This window comes from Miscanthus floridulus, chromosome 11 (genome assembly GCF_019320115.1).
Source record: "Miscanthus floridulus cultivar M001 chromosome 11, ASM1932011v1, whole genome shotgun sequence".
Taxonomy (NCBI): domain Eukaryota; kingdom Viridiplantae; phylum Streptophyta; class Magnoliopsida; order Poales; family Poaceae; genus Miscanthus; species Miscanthus floridulus.
The window spans coordinates 80,714,154-80,731,765 of record NC_089590.1 but is presented as its reverse complement, the minus strand read 5'-3'; the positions used below and the strand labels follow the sequence as shown (position 1 = coordinate 80,731,765).

Here is a 17,612-nt window from a genome sequence, read left to right as displayed (position 1 = left end):
AACTTACGGGTCACCTCTCCTCTCACTTCTCCTTGTTCTCTTCCACCTTAGCATACAGCCTACTAACGGCCTTTTATTATACTTGGTCTTAGCAAATAAAATGCAGTTAGCCAGCGACATCAACGACAACCGTTGCAGATGCCCTTCGGATTTACTGCAAATCTGCAACCGATCAGTGGAGTCAGTTCCTTACTTCCTTTGCCCTTGGGATTTACTGCAAATCTATGGATTGGCATCATCCCCAGGTAATGACGTACTGGATTGATACGTATCCAGCTTGATCATGACCAGCAATTTTCTTAAGCCCGAGATGATCACAACAGTTCAACGAACATTGCAAAGTTTATTAGTTCAAATTCAAATTATCTAAGCTCATACAACGAACATATCCAAAAGGATTCTACACCCTAGCTTAGATAATTCATCACGTCGTCCAGATATGACGATGGCTACAGCTACAGCGCCGCCGTTACAGACAGCGCGATGGACGCATCCTTCCGGAACCCGGCGTCCTCCGAGGCCAGCGGCGAAGGCACACCCAGGTTTTGGAATCCCTTCTCACAGGTGCCGGGGGCGTCCTCCACCGCGCTGAGCGCTGTCACCGCGTCCGCACGGCCCCGGGGCGTGCCCGACGCGATGCCCTTCGCCGCCACGCCGGTCTGGTCCACGGCCTGCGTGTACACCTCGGAGCAATCTTTGAGGCCCGCCAGCCGCTTCTTGTCCTTCTCGGAGGCCCGCAGGGCGGCGATGTGCTTGGCGGTGCTCTTGGCGGCTGCCCCGGTGAGCTTCACGGCGATGGCGGCGAGGCCACGCTTGTCCGCGCTGGCGCTTCCCTTGTCGGCCTGGAAGAACTTGATGCAGTAGGCGTAGCCGGTGTCCGGGTTTTTAGCGGCGAAGGACTTGCACGCGTCTTGTAAGACGGAGGCGTTGGACATGGAGCAGGCGAGGAGGAAAACGAGAGGGCACAGAGCTTGCAGAAGCTTCATGGTCTCCATGGCTGGCCTGAGTGTCTATGCAAATCGAAGTTCAAGTGTGTTTGGAGTGTTTGGTAGTGTAGCCAGTGTGAGCGTGGATGTAGAATGGACTTTGGCATATATATAGGCAGATGTCCTTCTGAACTAATAAATAGATTATAGCTGGTTCATGGAAACTATTAATCCCCTACCATAAATGACGGTTTCAGAGAAAATCTTACTCCAATAGTAAAATTTATGACATTATGAAAGTAATCCATGCATAGGAAATTCATTTATGAGTGAGCATAAATACTCACACAAGTATTTCAGAATATTTATGATACTATTAAAACATTTCTCAAGATGGTTGAAATATTAATTGTATTCCTGAAAAACTATCAGTTACATGCATTATTACATTAATTTGGATTTCATATAACTAATAGTTAGCTGCTAAAGAGAGAGTGTGGGATGGAAATATCAATGATAGTTGGAGTTACTCTTGGGGACCCTCTAGTTTCAGTAGCAAAAAGGCATGCAAGCTACTCATTGGACACACAGAAGCATCTCCCCTCTGCTCTTGGCTCTAGACATCAAGTAATCTGGGTAACCACAAATTCTTCTTTTGGCTACTCCTAAGGGACAGACTTAATACTAGAAATCTTTTGAGAAAAAAAGATATGGAACTAGATGATTACAGCTGTGTTCTCTGTAGTACTGGATGTGAAGAAACAAGCTTTCATCTCTTTTTTGAGTGCCCCTTTAGTCAGGACTGCTAGATCTCCATCCCCATTAATTGGAACCTGAATTTGCCACCTCTTGATATGGTAATAGATGCCAGAACCAACTTTGGAAACTCAATGTTCAGAGAAATCTTCATTACAGCCTGCTGGATCATTTGGACAACATGAAACATGGTGATCTTTGATCAGGGCCAAGTCAGCATCAACATCTGGAGAAGAGAGTTCAAGGAGGAACTTGGTTTAGTTTGCACTGAAGCCAAGCCGAGCAGACAAACCCCCCTCAATCTTTGGAGAGATAACTACATTGTATAAGTTGTTTTTCTTTTTGGGCCTATCTGCCTTGTAATTTTGTGCTTGTAAATATCATTCTTTCATTTAATCAAAAAGCAAAAAAAAAAGGTAGGGGATTCTCCTACCATTTCGGTCAAAAAAAAATAGTTAGCTGCTAAAAATTAGTTGAGGCCCTATAAGCCAACTAATGTCTTATCTATCAGTCAGCTAACAATTAGCCATTAGTTGATTTTCCTTAACTAACACAACTAATAGTTAGCAAGGTGGATCCAAACAGAACTCGTAAATTAAGGGCTAAACGTCAAGGATCTTTCATATGATCCACATGGTTTGCTTGATGGTCATTCGTTCCATCTGCCGCCACTAACAGCCTCAATGTCCTTGCCCTCGCCTCTTGCCTTCCTCCAATCATCTCAGTGACGCCATTAGTGGGTGCATTACTGCTACCCCACGATGCTAAAGCTGCTCTGATGGTGTTATCGACGAGTTTCCCTTCTCTCTGCCCTTTTCCACCCTAGTCCTCCACTACCAATGGCCACCACCATACCACTACATACCTCGACGCCACCTTGAGCCTACATCAACCACATGGTCAGGTTGCCTCCCCGTGAGCTCCTCTAAACTCAACATCCATGAAAGTCTTGGCAATCCCGACAACTATTTCGTCGCAACTCATACTAAGAGATCCTTGAATTTCAAGGGGTAAAGTACATTCTTTAACCTCTAAATTGTGCATTTGTCTAATTTTTAACCTTGAAATACAAAATTGGGTAACAGACACCCTCCAACTATCAAAACTAGACCAATTTGGTTATTTGGCTGGTTTTCTATATTATAAAAATGATAAAAATCCGATTTGATCTCTAAAAATTCACAATTAACTGGAACTAGTATAGTTTTTTCTTAAAATTTCTATCTACCTATTTATGATCTCTATATGTATATAGTTATTTGGAACTAACTTATTTCTATTTCTATTGGTTTATTGCTTGTAGTCATGCTCATTATTTATATAAAACATTATAAGATCCAAGTAATAGAACAACACCGGATAGATAATATGTTTAGAAGAAAGCTAGAACTAATTTTTCCTGATTTTAAAAACAATAATTATAAAATTCTAAAGATTAAACAAGATTTTTATTATTTTTAGAAAATATAGAACCATATTTGAAACCAGTCAGAGAACCAAATTTATCCGATTTTGATAGTTAGAGGGTATTTGTTACCCAATTTCATAGTTGAGGGTTCCAAATCGAACTGACGTACAACTTAGAGGTTCAAAAATGTACTTTTGCCTAATTTCAATAGTACAAACATAAAAAAGCGTGGATAAAGTGAATATTGATATGGACAACTGGATCTCGAATCCAAGTAGCCAAATATACCTACATACTTCGAAGCCCACGATCTGGAACTTTCAGCCCAAAAGAACAGGCAGCGGCCTATGAAATGAAGTAAAACATAAGGACAGGACATAAGAGCACTTGGAGTGTGGTATCAAATCCGAGTCAAAAGGCCGAATCAACTTTGTAGCTGGGCTGGGCCTCACCTCTGTCCACTAGGATGCAAGACATGCGTAATAACACTTGCTAACACTTGCTAATTGGAGCACCCAGTTTTGCTCCCACAAAAAAAAAATGGAGCACCCAGTTCCCTTTGTGGAGCTGATGCAGCGCAAGGATGGGGCACGAGTGTACGACACTACTACGACAGATTGCTACTCCTATTTTTCTCGTCGCTGGCGATTCCCTGAGCCCCACTGAATGACCACTACATCCGTTCCGCCAGCGACTCGGCGTTGCCCGTGCTCGCACACCGCATCCGCCCACGGGCCACGGGCCACGGGTGACGCGTTGGTAAGTTGCCTAGGTCGTGCGCGCGGTCCTCGTAACGGCTAGCGCAGAGCCCCCGATCACTGGTTGCAGATGACGGCCCAAACCAGATCACGGCTTGTTTAGATATACATTTATGCTAATGCTCCACCGCGGGCGCCTGTTCCGCATCGGTCAGTTAAGACACGGCAAGCTGGGCTGTGGATCGCCCCATAGGTCTGCCAACTTTATCGGTATACATGGTTTATCTAAAAAGTAATAAAAAAAGAAAAGAAAATGATATCTTATTTTTCCCATTCCATCGGCCCCACCGTACCGCCCGTCCTTCGGTCGCGTATACACGAGCTCTACTAGCGCCCGCGTCCGCGTACGCACGAGCTCCACCGGCCGTGCTGCGCCGCCCGCCCGTGGTGAGGGAGACCGCTGCCGCTTCCACCACGGGGGCCAGATGCCTGGGCGGCAACCAGGAAGACCTCCGTCTCTGCCTGCCCAGCTCGCTACGGCCGAGTGTGGAGCTTGCCCACGTGCAGCTTATGGCAGCCCGGGCGGAGCCCGCCCAAACACATCTTGCGCACGCCAACCTAGTTTGTCGTGGCCGGGGCGGAACTCGCCTGCGTGCAGCCCGCGATGACCAGGATAGAACTCCACACGCCGACGAGGATTCATTCTCCCAAGCAGCAAGGAGATGTTGCATTGAAACTACATGTTGCAAGCATCTATTTCAAAGTGTTTTAAATGTTTCAGAGATATGTTGCAAGTGTTTTATATCGATGTTGCAAAAGTAGATCGGGATGTTGCACATGTTGCAAATGGTGTTTCAAGTGTATGTCCCAAATATTTCATCTGTTTTAGACGTATGTTGCAAATGTTTCATCTAGATGATACAAAAGTAAATCTGGATGTTGCATATATATACATGTTTCAAGCATATGTTTCAAGTGTTCTACGTGTTTCATACATATGTTGAAAGTGTTTTATATGGATGTTGCATAAGTTTTGCAATGGCTAAGTTTTTCTGGTGTTTCATACGTATGTTTTAATTGTTTCGGACGTATGTTGCAAGTGTTTTATTTAAATGTTGCAAAAGTAGATCTTAGGGTTACACATGTTGTAGCGGGACCCATATACAGTAGCCACCTGCTGCAGCTGCTGGGCCTGCCTGCATACGCGTGTGTGTGGAGGGGCGCCACGGTGTGGGTGTGTGACACAAAGCGGTGCGGGCCACGGTGTGGGCTCGGGACACGGTGCGAGCGCGGGATAGGGAGCGGGGCCCCACGTGAAGCAGGCGTGTGCGTCTAGACGCTAGCCCTGTCCGGGTGCAAGACGTTCCTATACATTTATCCACCTTAATCTATATGTGTTGGAGTAGATTATAGCAGAACTTAAACTATGTTTTATCTCAATACACACTTCAACACGTATAGATTAATGTGGATATATATATGCATCTAAACAAAATCAAGACCTCAGGGGATAAAATCCATGGAACCTGAAGTCTCATGATTGTTCCCAAAACTACTCCGGTGAGGAGGTGATCATACCAAGACAAGTCGATTGCTCAACAGCTCCAACATGGCCATTCTGAGTTCGCTAGTTTAGGGTCTATTGGTGTCGACGAAATACGGCCGATAGTCTACCGAGGGTTATACCCACGGTAGTAGATGAATCGGTGGAGGTGTGTGAGATAAGAACTAGATGGTGACACAAGACGCAGAGACAGTGATTTAGGCAGGTTTAGGCCATCAGCTTGATGTAATACCCTACGTCATGTGTCTTTGGTGGATTGTATATTGTTATCCGGTGAAATCGAGGGGGTCCCTACTCACCTTATATAGCATAGGGGGTAGGGTTACAGATCACCTCGGCCGCCTGTGGGCGAGGGGGGTCCTTCTTGATCCGGGTTCCCTTCGTAGTTGTCCCTAAACCCCCTATAGAGATAGGGGCCTCCTGCTTGATAGTGAGGGCGTTCGGAGCCTTGGCGCTGATTTCCCCTATCATGGCGAGAGCCACAAGGGTGATGGCTGCGTGCTGACACAGTAAAAAAAGATGGGGTAGGGTTTCGGATCTCGTTGACTTGGACTTGGGCCGCTTTAAGATGCACGATGATCTTTTCTACTTTCGAAGTTAGTGGGAGTCTAGCCATCTCGGTGAAAGCAAGAGTGAGGTTGGCACTCGACGTCTGCAGCACCGGTTGGTTGCCCACCATGTCGAAGTTTTCATCGAGATTGCGACGGGTACGGTGTGGGGCGTTCGTATCACCATGTGCCGCGCGAGCGGCTTCTTCATCCTAGTGATGTTGGCGGTCGGCGTTCTTTGCTAGATGAGCATCGCGCTTGTCGGAGATCTCGCCATCCTTGGTGACGCTGTCGTGGCTGATGTGGAAAAGCTTGCCCCCAAACCCTGGGGGAAAGGGGGGCAACTGGATGCGGTCTTAGTCGACCCCTTGGAGTACCCATCGGGGCTCTCCTCCAAGATGGTGTGGAGGGTCGTATGAAATCTAGCGGATAGCCACCATGTTCATCACGGGAGCGGGCTAATTGGCCTTAGGCAAATTAATCTTGTAGAGGTCATCGACCTAGTCGCGCTAGGCATGGTCAATGAAAAGGTGGTGGATGGCGTCTTGATACGTAGATCCTGCACCCACTAGCCCAAAGGGATAGGGCTTTGGCATGCTCTCCGTCAGGGCTTCGTAGTCGTCTAGGCATAGGTCGGTAGCTGGAAGTGGTCGGCGTCGCACCGCATGCCCTTCTGTAGTAGCCGTGATCACCAGATCTGAATCTTGCTGCCCCGGACGATGCGGGCGAGCAGGTCGCTCGGTTGCAGCGGCTTGGTGACCTCAGAGTGCAGGAAATTCATCGCTCGTAGTAGACCGATCTAAGACCGAGTCCACGAGAAGTTGACATTCGGCTAAGCGATCTATGACCCGATCAATAGATGCGATCAGATCATCTTGGTCGATGGATCTCCTAACCCAGCGGCGGGGCACCAGGATCAGAGATGTTGTTGTGGATGTTGGCATGATCGGCGCAAGGTGATTCTGCACCATCTCCATGATCTCCTCAACGTTGTTGGCGCCGATCACCTAGGACATAGATCTAATCGTGAATGACTGGCCTGGCTCGGGAAGGACCATAAAGCTTGGGAAGTGGACCATCTGGCTCGCCATGGAATCAGCATGCACATCCCCTACCTAGCGCACCACTGTCGACGAAATATGGCCGATAGTCTATCGAGTGGTGTGCCCACGGTAGTAGATGAATCGGTGGAGGTGCGCGAGATACGAACTAGATGATGACACAAGACGCAGAGACAATGGTTTAGGCAGGTTCAGACCGTCAGCTTAACGTAATACCATACGTCATGTGTCTTTAGTGAACTGTATATTGTTATCTAGTGAAATCGAGGGGGTCCCTACTCGCCTTATATAGCATAGGGGGTAGGGTTACAAGTCGCCTCGGCCGCCTGTGGGCGAGGGGGGTCCTTCTTGATCCAGGTGCCCTTCGTAGTTGTCCCTGGACCCCCTATAGAGATAGGGGCCTCCTGCTTGATAGTGAGGGCATTCGGAGCCTTGGCGCTGACTTCCCCTGTCATGGCGAGAGCCACAAGGGTGATGGCTGCGTGTTGACACAGTCAAAAAAGATGGGGTAGGGTTCCGGATCTCATTAACTTGGACTTGGGCCGCTTTAAGATGCACGACGGTCTTTTCTACTTTCAGAGTCAGTGGGAGTCTAGCCAGCTCGGTGAAAGCAAGAGTGAGGTTGGCACTCGACGTCTGCAGCACCGGTTGGTTGCCCACCATGTCGAAGTCTTCATCGAGATTGTGACGGGTGCGGTGTGGGCGTTCGTATCACCATGTGCCGCGCGAGCGGCTTCTTCATCCCAGTGATGTTGGCGGTCGGCGTTCTTTGCTAGACGAGCATCGCGCTTGTCGAAGATCTCGCCATCCTTGGTGACGCTATCGTGGCTGATGTGGAAAAGCTTGCCCCCAAACCCTGGGGGAAAGGGGGGCAACTGGATGCGGTCTTAGTCGACCCCTTGGAGTACCCGTCGGGGCTCTCCTCCAAGATGGTGTGGAGGGAGTCGTATGAAATCTAGCGGATAGCCACCATGTTCATCACGGGAGCGGGCTAATCGGCCTTAGGCAAATTAATCTTGTAGAGGTCATCGACCTGGTCGCGCTAGGCGTGGTTAATGAAAAGGTGGTGGATGGCGTCTTGAACGCAGATCCTGCACCCACTAGCCCAAAGGGATAGGGCTTTGGCATGCTCTCCGTCAGGGCTTTGTAGTCGTCTAGGCACAGATCGGTAGCAGGAAGTGGTCGGCGTCGCACCGCACGCCCTTCTATAGTAGCCGTGATCACCAGATCTGAATCTTGCTGCCCCGGACGATGCGGGCGAGCAGGTCGCTCGGTTGCAGCGGCTTGGTGACCTCAGAGTGCAGGAAATTCATCGCTCATAGTAGACCGATCTAAGACTGAGTCCACAAGAAGTTGACATTCGGCTAAGCGATCTGTGACCCGATCAATAGATGCGATCAGATAATCTTGGTCGATGGATCTCCTAACCCAGCGCGCGGGGCGCCAGGATCGGAGATGTTGTTGTGGATGTTGGCACGATCGGCGCAGGGTGATTCTGCACCATCGCCACGATCTCCTCAATGTTGTTGGCGCCGATCACCTAGGACATAGATCCAATCGTGAATGACTGGCCTGGCTCGGGAAGGACCATGAAGCTCGGGAAGTGGACCATCTAGCTCGCCATGGAATCAGCATGCACACCCCCTACCTGGCGTGCCACTGTCGACGAAATATGGCCGACAATCTATCGAGTGGTGTGCCCACGGTAGTAGATGAATCGGTGGAGGTGCGCGACATACGAACTAGATGATGACACAAGACGCAGAGACAACGGTTTAGGCAGGTTCAGACCGTCAGCTTAACGTAATACCATACGTCATGTGTCTTTGGTGAACCGTATATTGTTATCTAGTGAAATCGAGGGGGTCCCTACCCACCTTATATAGCATGGGGGTAGGGTTACAGGTCGGTTGAATCTACCCTGATCGGTTTACATGATAAGGATTACAAGGATTGCGACATCTTAGCATATCCGAACAGATCTTCCTTCATCATCAAGGGTCCTTTGCGTAGTCTTGCAACGCACGCCGACCTGTACCGTGCACCGCGCGACGTGATCTAGTGGGCTGGGCCTCCCCTGGTGGCTCGGCCCATGTGAAGCCCTATGGGTATCCGAGATTATACCCCCACAATTGGTTCTCTAAGAGCATCTCCAACGAGATCTAAATAGCTTTATTATTCTACTTTTTGGTGCTACAATAAAAAAACTTCATTCAACATAGTTCTAACTCAAGTGACTATATTATATAGGCCATCAAATCTTTCTTCTCAGTCCTATCTTTTAAGAGTGCGTCGGGAGCTTCTTTTCTCCCTAGCAAGCCCCTCGTCCCCATCGCTGAATGGAGACAGGAGCAGGGACATAGAAGAAAGTAACGTGACTGATAAGTAGGTTTAGCTTGACATGATGTCATGACGGTATTTTTATAAGTAGGTTTAGTTTGATATGATGTCATGACAACATTTTCATAAGTAGATTTAGCTTGACATGATGTCATGCATCATTTTGGTAATCGATATGATAGTATTCATTGTATACTGATGTCATCTAGCACTCCAAGCGAATGAATAAGGCCCCGTTTGTTTCGGGTTCCAGGGGCTCCTGCTTCGGCATGTGAGTACCCTGCAGCACCATGAACACTGCGCAACACTGTAGCAAGAAAAAATGGCTCTTGCTCCGTCACAAAACAACGTGAAATGAGGAGAAACCACCAGAGCCATGAGTTTGGAGCTCCGCTATAGTGTCACAACAGTGCTAGAAGTTTGGAACTGGCCGGAGCCCCTCTAAGCACGCCCTAAAATCGTGATATCTCACTGTGACCCAAATGGTAAAATTGCGTGTTAGTAGTATTTTCTTATGTAATCACTTAGCATGTAATCACATAACAGTTGCGGGATCTGTCGCAAAAAAAAAAGTTGCGAGAAGAAATTTCTGTGCCCAAGATTGTGAGTTTATTTATACCAGTTATTTTCCAATCTTACAAAATCCCATAAGTAGTAGTTAATTTATTGATCTTCCAAAGGACTCTAGATCTAGATCCCTAACTTAGACTATCTCCAACAACAACATTCAAAATGTAATACCCATTTAACGTTTGGGTAGCGCTACAGCCAAAAGGTTCGATACCTATTCGACATCTTCTCCGACAACAGAACCCAAAAGAGAATCTTTCTGCAAATAGGTTTCCAGGAGAGAGAATACTCATATTTGAGTTATGCCTCTCAGACAACTCAAAATGAGTCTCTCGTATATATACTCTGTTGAAGACTGATTTTAGATCTCTTACTATCTATTTTGTATTTAGATATCTATATGGATGATCTATTGGAGACGGTCTTAGAGCCTTGGTTTGGGGGAGTAACGTCCACGTTACAAACAGGGTGATGGACGTCTCCTTGCGGAGCCTGCCATCCTCTGCAGCGAGTGGCGACGGCTTGTGAAGCTTCTGGAACCCATCCTCGCAGTCCAAGGGCGCGTCCAGCGCCCCGCCGAGTGCCGTCACCGCGTCCTCTACGCCCCCATCCGTTCTCGAGACGATGCCCTTCGCCGCTTTGCCGATCTCGTCCATGGCGTCCAAGTAACCCTTGCCGCACGCGACGAGGCACCTGAGTTGCTCTTGATTCTTCTCCGAGGTCAGCATGGTGGCGATGAGAGAGCCGGTGCTCTTAGCGGTTGCCTCGATGATCTTGGTTCCGATGACGGCGAGGCCACGGTGGTCTGCGGTGGCACTCTCCTTGTTGGCCTGGAAGAACTTGACGCAGTAGCCGTAGTCGGCATCCTTGTAGCAGATAGCCACGAAGGACTGGCACGCGTCATGTAAGACAGAAGCGTTGGACGTGGAACAGGCAAGGAGGAAGACCAGCAGGGAGACAGTAGCTTGCAGAAGCTTCATAGTTTCCTACTAGGTTCGATTCCCTCAAGCTTTTGAAAAGTTCATGTGTGTTTGAGCTTCTGTCAAAGTAACCAGCGTGTGTAGATTGTTATATAAAGATGATCAATGCCCTATTTGAATCCATACAGCTAATAGTTAGCTGCTATTAATTAGTTTCTTTATCCCAAACCTACTAGCTAATTATTAGCCGGACCCGTTTGGATCCAAATAAGGTAAATATTAGTAGCTAACTATTAGCCCTATGAATCTAAATATGGTCTAAATTAGGGTCTGTTTGGTTCGCCTAGTAGCTGTAACAACCCAAAAATCCACACACTAAAAATACTAACTATAAATTTTTTTTCTCAAAAACTCCCATATGATGATGAGTGTCATGTATAGAAACCCAACCTAAAAGATGCATTAGGTCTAACCTCAACCCAAGTCAACACATAAGCATGGCATATCATTTGTTAATTGTGTTTATTTAAATGATAACAAATAAAGTATTACATACATTGTTAAATCAAATTATGATCTGGAATTCTATTTGCTTTATGTTATGCTTATCAACTCCTTTGAAGTCGAAGTAATAAACCATGAAGCAACTAATTAATCAAAGCAAGGAATAAAAGATTAAAAAGAGAATTATTTCTATTTTTGTATAACAAAACTACACCTATTTTTGTTATACAAAATAGCTAAACAAAATTTCCTAAAACTCTAATAAAATTAGGTGCACCAATTTGGAATTCAAATTCTAGAACCAAATTCGAATTCAAACAAAAGAGAAGAAATGAAAAACAAAATAGAAAAAGAAGAGAAAGGATGTAGGCCTCGCAAGCCGCCTCGGCCTGCTTGGCCCGCGCCAGCCAGCCAGCCCAACCGGCCTGCCAACCCATCCCGTCTTCCCAGCGCGCGTGCGGCCCATTAGCCGGCCCAGCGCGTCGCCCACGCCCGCGCACCCATCTGCCTCACTCGCAGCCACTACCCGATGGACCCCGCGTGTCAGCCACCCCCGTCTACAGTGTCGTCTTCCTCACCCACGCCTCAACCGCCTACGCGACCGGCGTCCGACAGCGGTGGCAGGGCGGGCCAGGGGTCACGCCCGGGGCATGGCCCTGTCTTTTCCTTGCGCTGCGCCCACGCAACCTCACGCGAGCCATTGGATGCCACTGAACACGCCTCCACCGCTCGATCGCCGTCCGCCATAGGAGCATGGAGCTCGGCTATAAAGCTCGGCCCTCGGTTGCCCCAGCGCCCCTCCATCGCCCCGCCGCCACTTGTGGCCATCCACCAGACCACCCAGCACGAGGGCCGAGGGGAGGAGAAGGACAAAAAGGGCGGAGCCGCTGCCGGTAGGAAGATCGGGAGATCACCGGAGTCGGGGCGGGCGACGCTGCACGGCACGGCTTCCGGAGCTACACGGCCTCGACTCTTCACTGCACCGCTATCCTCTAGCCCTCAACACCGACGGTGAGCCGTATGCCGCTGAGACCCCTCCTAAGCCCCATGGACACGAGCACGCACGGGCGCACACCGTAGAGACGCGCACGGCCGTGGCGAAGCCACCATGGCCGCATCACCGCAGTAGAAGTGACGCCACCGCCTTGGCTGGCTCCTTCTCGCCGCGAAAGACGCCCCGCTCGCGCTCAGTGAAGACGTAGGTCACTGGAGGACCCCGGAGGCCACACCGTGCCACGGTCGGAGCACCGCCGCCACCGCGTCGACTCCACCGTGGCCAAGTCCACTGAGGCGCCTGGCGTCTCCTTGACTCGCTTGTCCTGTTCGCTAAAGCCACGGGTAACTCACGCGCACGCCGTGACCACCCCACTGTGACGCCCCTCCGAGGCCATAGCCCCCACACCGACGCCACCGACGTGATCGGAAGGCCGCTGCCGTGGCCAAAGCCACCGGAGGACCTGGAGGACCCCTCGACCTGCCCAACATGCCCGCTGGAGCATTGTGACACCCACGCGCACCACAGAACCGGCCAATGCCGCTGCACCCGCGCCATTCCCGCACGCCAGTTGTGCTCGAGCCGTCGCTCACCGTGACCAGTGACTTAGGAAGCACCATCCGTCGCCCTGACCCCACCGTTGTAGTCGCCATGGCGCGGGGAGGCTTTTCCCCACCTCAATTGGATGCCTGAGCCATTGTGGGAGCTCGCCGGTGAGCACGTCGCCGGCGGGAGCGCGCCGTGGAAGAAACAGAGGAGAAGGGGCGAGTTGAGCAGCGCAGCCCTGCACCCGGTGCACATGAGCTAAGCCAAGGGGAAATGACGATGGACTCGGTCCACCATGGACCCTGCCTTAGGTCCATGGACCGTGAACTTGGGTCCACCGTGAGCCGCGCTCACGCCCACAGCCAGGAAACGAAGCCCAGTAAGAGCCCAACTATGCCACATGGCAGTGCCACAGCACGCCACGTGTCCGGGTCAGCCCGGCCTAGACTGGCCCAAATCCAGCCCTGTCTAGGCCCAGTTTGAACCCGGCCCGTATTGACCGTTGATCGGTCAATGTTGACCGTTGACCTAGCCCCACATGTTAGTGGCACAGACACTCTGGACCCACACGTCGGATGCTGACGTCATGATGACGTCACGTGGGACCCACACGTCAGAAGCCAACGCAGCCGGGGTAACGTCATGCTGACGTCAGCAGCCCAGGCCCCACATGCCAGTGACCCTGACCGATGACCATTGACCGTTGACCGTTGACCCACCGTTGACTGATGTTGACTTTGACCGGACCCACCTGTCAGCGACCCAATAGCCTCTGGCCCCACCTATCGGAACCGATGACGTCATGCTAGCGTCAGCTGGACCCCACCTGTCAGCTTGGAACCGAGACGATGACGTCATGCTGACATCAGCATGCCACGTGGACCAGTCACGGCATGACACATGTCAGCCCAGGATTAATTCAACCTTTTTCTATTTTCAGAAATGATTTAAACTTCGAAAATTCATAACTAATTCATATGACCTCAGAAAAATACGAAACCATGACCAAAATTCATCTAAAATCGAGCTCTACACCATGAACCCATGTTTGAGTGCATTTGGCTCTTTTGAATTTCCATTGCTTCTTTGTGCTATTCTATAGACGTCGCTAACGCGACTATAATACGAACGATGCAGACTCGGAGGAGAACCTGACAGACGAGGACCATGAGTACCATGAGGAGAATAGAGACGACTACACTGAAGGTGCCACATCCCACCCAATCTCGTAGCACCTATTACGCATGACTAATATAGAATTGCTATTGCTTTACTTTACGGTTATAATCATACTATGATAGGACTTGCATGGTAGAATGCTTACTTGATGGCCTTTACCTTGATGCAACCTTACTCCTGCATACCCTGCTATTAGGCTAGACACACGCTTACTACTACATTTCATTGCTTGCACTTCTACTACGCTTATACTACATTGATGCGTGGTGGAAACGGGTGATAATTGGACTATGGGGAGAGTGCTGCGTGTGTGACTTGGGTGTGTGGAGGGTGAGGGTTGTGTCGACCAAGTTGGAGTATACGACGAGCCTGGGGCAAGTCTTGCCAGGGGGTGCTACCTGGGCACCCCTGGAATGGGTACCTATGGTGGGTAAATGGTATATGAGGTGGTCCTGGGTGTGAACCTATGATGGGAGGAGCTTGGGATGGAGGTGCTGTGGTGGCATGGTAAATGGAAACCCTGATGAAGACATTCTGGCTTGGTCACCCTTAAGGACTTACTAGTACTCAGATTCACCGAGAAGCCTTATGTACCACTCGCCCTATATGGTGCGGGATGGCCGGACTACTTGATAGGATATTGCCACTACTGCTAGGTTGATAGCGGGCAGTGCGAGGGAGGTACGGGGCGTGGAGGATTTCCCCCCACACCCTTCCAAGACTTCATGGAGACCTTGTGGACCCGGCTCATGACTCACAGTTTCAGCCACCCCGGACTAGACTTAGGGTGAACCATGGCTGAATGATAGAGTGGCATTATCCTAGGCGAGCAAGCGGCCGAAATCAGCCTAGTTGACGACGGTCAGCGAGGAAGGCGGATCTTGTGGTTATGTAAAACCTCTACAGAGTGTATGGTTGATCGATCGATACATGTGCCGACTTGTTGGCTATGGATCTTTCCTGGGTTTCGCTTAAACTAGATAGTGAGATGAGTCATTCTCTTCTTCCCTCGTAAGAGAGTGTCGGACGTAGCCAAGGGCTACGGGCCTTGAGACAGTGCCGAGAGGGAGTTGGCCTATCGACTAAGCGATGGTATGGTTATGGTGATGGTGTGGAGATGGTGGTATATCGATCCCTGGATCGAAACCTGGCTTGGAAAAGGGAACGGGGTGGAATGTGTGTGGGAATGGTGTTAAAACTTGACAAACTATTATTAACCACTTGATATGTTAATGCATAGGAAACCCCAGCTTTTTAGGTTCCTTTGACTATGTCCAACTTGCATCCAATTTTCACAAAGCAATGCTCATAGGGATGGGAGTGGCCAGTACAAATCGTACTGATAAATTTTGGCACACAGATTCTGTTGAGGAGTATAGCTCCGAGGAGTTTGACGGATAAGGGGTTCGTGCCTACGCTCGAGTTTGGCGATCTTATCTTCAAGCTGTTCTGAATGAATGCTACTTTTGAATCCGCCAATGCGGCGATGTAATAATTTATGTAATTTCGTACTATTTGTACTCTGATATTATCGTTGTATGGATGTGATATTCGACTGGAATTTGGGTAATATGATCTACAATGGTCTTATTACACTTCGACGCTGTGGATTTCCCTTCGCGGAAATCAGGGTCGTTTCAGTAGCTACTAAATTTAGTAGCTTTTTGTCACTTTAGTAATTTTTTAACCAAACACTATGACTAAAAGCTACTAAAAGAGCTTTAGTCATCTCTAGTAACTCTAGAGTTACTAAAAGTGACTAAACCGTTTAGTAGCTTGAACCAAACACCCCTTAGTAATAGTAATTTCAAACTGACCTGCTAATAGGTGAAGGGTCGAGATGTTGGACTAGAGGGGGGGTGAATAGTCTTTTCTAAAATTAATCGTGTCGACTAACCGATACAAATGCGGAATTAAAACTATCGGTCTAGCCAAGACTATACCCCACTATATATGTTCACTAGCACCTTGCAAAGATAACAATTATGCAATAAAGGTGCCTGGCTAGTTAGAGCTCTCCTAAACAATTCTAGGAGCAAGGTTACACAAACCTATGCCACTAGTACTTTAAGCAACAAGGGAGCTCCTACACATGCTAGTAAGCAAAAGCACAAAGCTAACTAAGCTCACTAGCAATGCTTAATAACAAGGCAACCAATGCCTAATTAGAGAGCGCAAATACTTAGCTACACAAACTAAGCAATGTGACTAACAAGGTTACTAAAACCAAATTAGCCACGCAATGGAGCTACTTCTATGCTACACAAGCAAGAAGGTAATTAGCAAGCTACACAAGCTATCTAATTATAAGAGCAACTACACAAGCTTAATATGTATAAAAGTAATTGCAAGCTTGTGTAATGGGGATGCAAACCAATGGGAAGAACAAAGTTGACACGATGATTTTTCTCCCGAGGTTCACGTGTTTGCCAACACGCTAGTCCCCGTTGTGTCGACCGCTCACTTGGTGGTTCGGCGGCTAATTAGCATCACCCGCTAAGCCCGCACGTCGGGCGCCGCAAGAACCTACCCCTTGAGTGAGGGTAGCTCAATGACACGCTTTACTAGAGTTGCTCTTCGCGGCTCCCGCGGGGCGAGCACAATGCCCCTCACAAGCACTTCTCCGGAGCGCCGCACAAGCTTCTTGCGCGCTTCGATGGAGACCACCACCAAGCCGTCTAGGAGGTGGCAACCTCCAAGAGTAACAAGCACCACCGGCTTGCAACTCGATCACCTAGTGCCACTCGATGCAACCTCACGATGCAATCGCACTAGAATCGCTCACTCACACAATCGAATGATCACTATCAAGTATGTGTGTGATGGAGGGCTCCCAAGCACTCTCAAGCATGGACACAAAGTCCCCCAAGGTGCTCCACACCAGCCATGGCCGAAGGCCACTTCTATTTATAGCCCCAAGGGCTAAACTAGCCGTTACCCCTTCACTGGGCAACGGTCGGGCCGACCGGACGCTTCGGTCGTGTTGACCGGACGCTGGACCTCAACGTCCGGTCGCCCACAGACGACCACGTGTCCCGGTTCCAATGGTCACTTGACCTGACCGGACGCTCCAGCTTCAACTGACCGGACGCTGGACCCTCAGCGTCCGGTCGTTTCTAGTAAGCTCCCGAGCATGACCGGACGCGTCCGATCGAACGCGATCGGACGCAGCCAGCGTCCGGTCACTCTCCAGCTACTGCATCACCGTACGTCAGCCTGACCGGACACAGCCAGCCAGCGTCCGGTGCATTCAGATCCAGCGTCCGGTCAGTTGACCGACGCCAGCATCTTCTCCATTCTCTTCATCCTTGCTCAAGTGTGCTAACCACAAGAATTTGCATCCGGCGCAATAGAAAATAGGCATTTCATTTTCCCGAAAGCGCTGAATCCCGCCTCATAAGCTCGGCGGGAGGGAGAGAGGGACCCAAACCCATCTCACTCCTGCAAACACCACCTCCTTTGTAAATGTGCCAACACCACCAAGTATACACCAACATGTGTATGTGTGTTAGCATTTTCACAATCATTTCCCAAAGGATGTTAGCCACTCAACTTGCCACGCCACTCGATCCTAGCGACAATGCAAAGTTAGATCACT

At 49.3% G+C, this 17,612-nt stretch overlaps 2 protein-coding genes across 2 annotated transcripts; both read right to left on the bottom strand.

Annotated features, from left to right (window-relative positions):
* Window positions 1–455: 455 nt before the first annotated feature.
* Window positions 456–986, bottom strand: LOC136492585 (putative invertase inhibitor). Its single transcript, XM_066488558.1, has one exon. It carries the CDS (start codon window positions 984–986, stop codon window positions 456–458), a length of 531 nt encoding a protein of 176 aa, XP_066344655.1.
* Window positions 987–10,248: 9,262 nt separating this feature from the next.
* On the bottom strand, window positions 10,249–10,851 carry LOC136492283 (pectinesterase inhibitor 12-like). Its single transcript, XM_066488354.1, has one exon. The coding sequence runs from the start codon at window positions 10,849–10,851 to the stop codon at window positions 10,249–10,251; it is 603 nt and encodes a 200-aa protein (XP_066344451.1).
* Between the last annotated feature and the right edge of the window lie 6,761 nt (window positions 10,852–17,612).

Excerpts from the sequence above, each read along its gene's own strand:
- LOC136492585 (XM_066488558.1), bottom strand. The coding sequence starts at position 986 with ATGAAGCTTCTGCAAGCTCTGTGCCCTCTCGTTTTCCTCCTCGCCTGC.
- LOC136492283 (XM_066488354.1), bottom strand. The coding sequence starts at position 10,851 with ATGAAGCTTCTGCAAGCTACTGTCTCCCTGCTGGTCTTCCTCCTTGCC.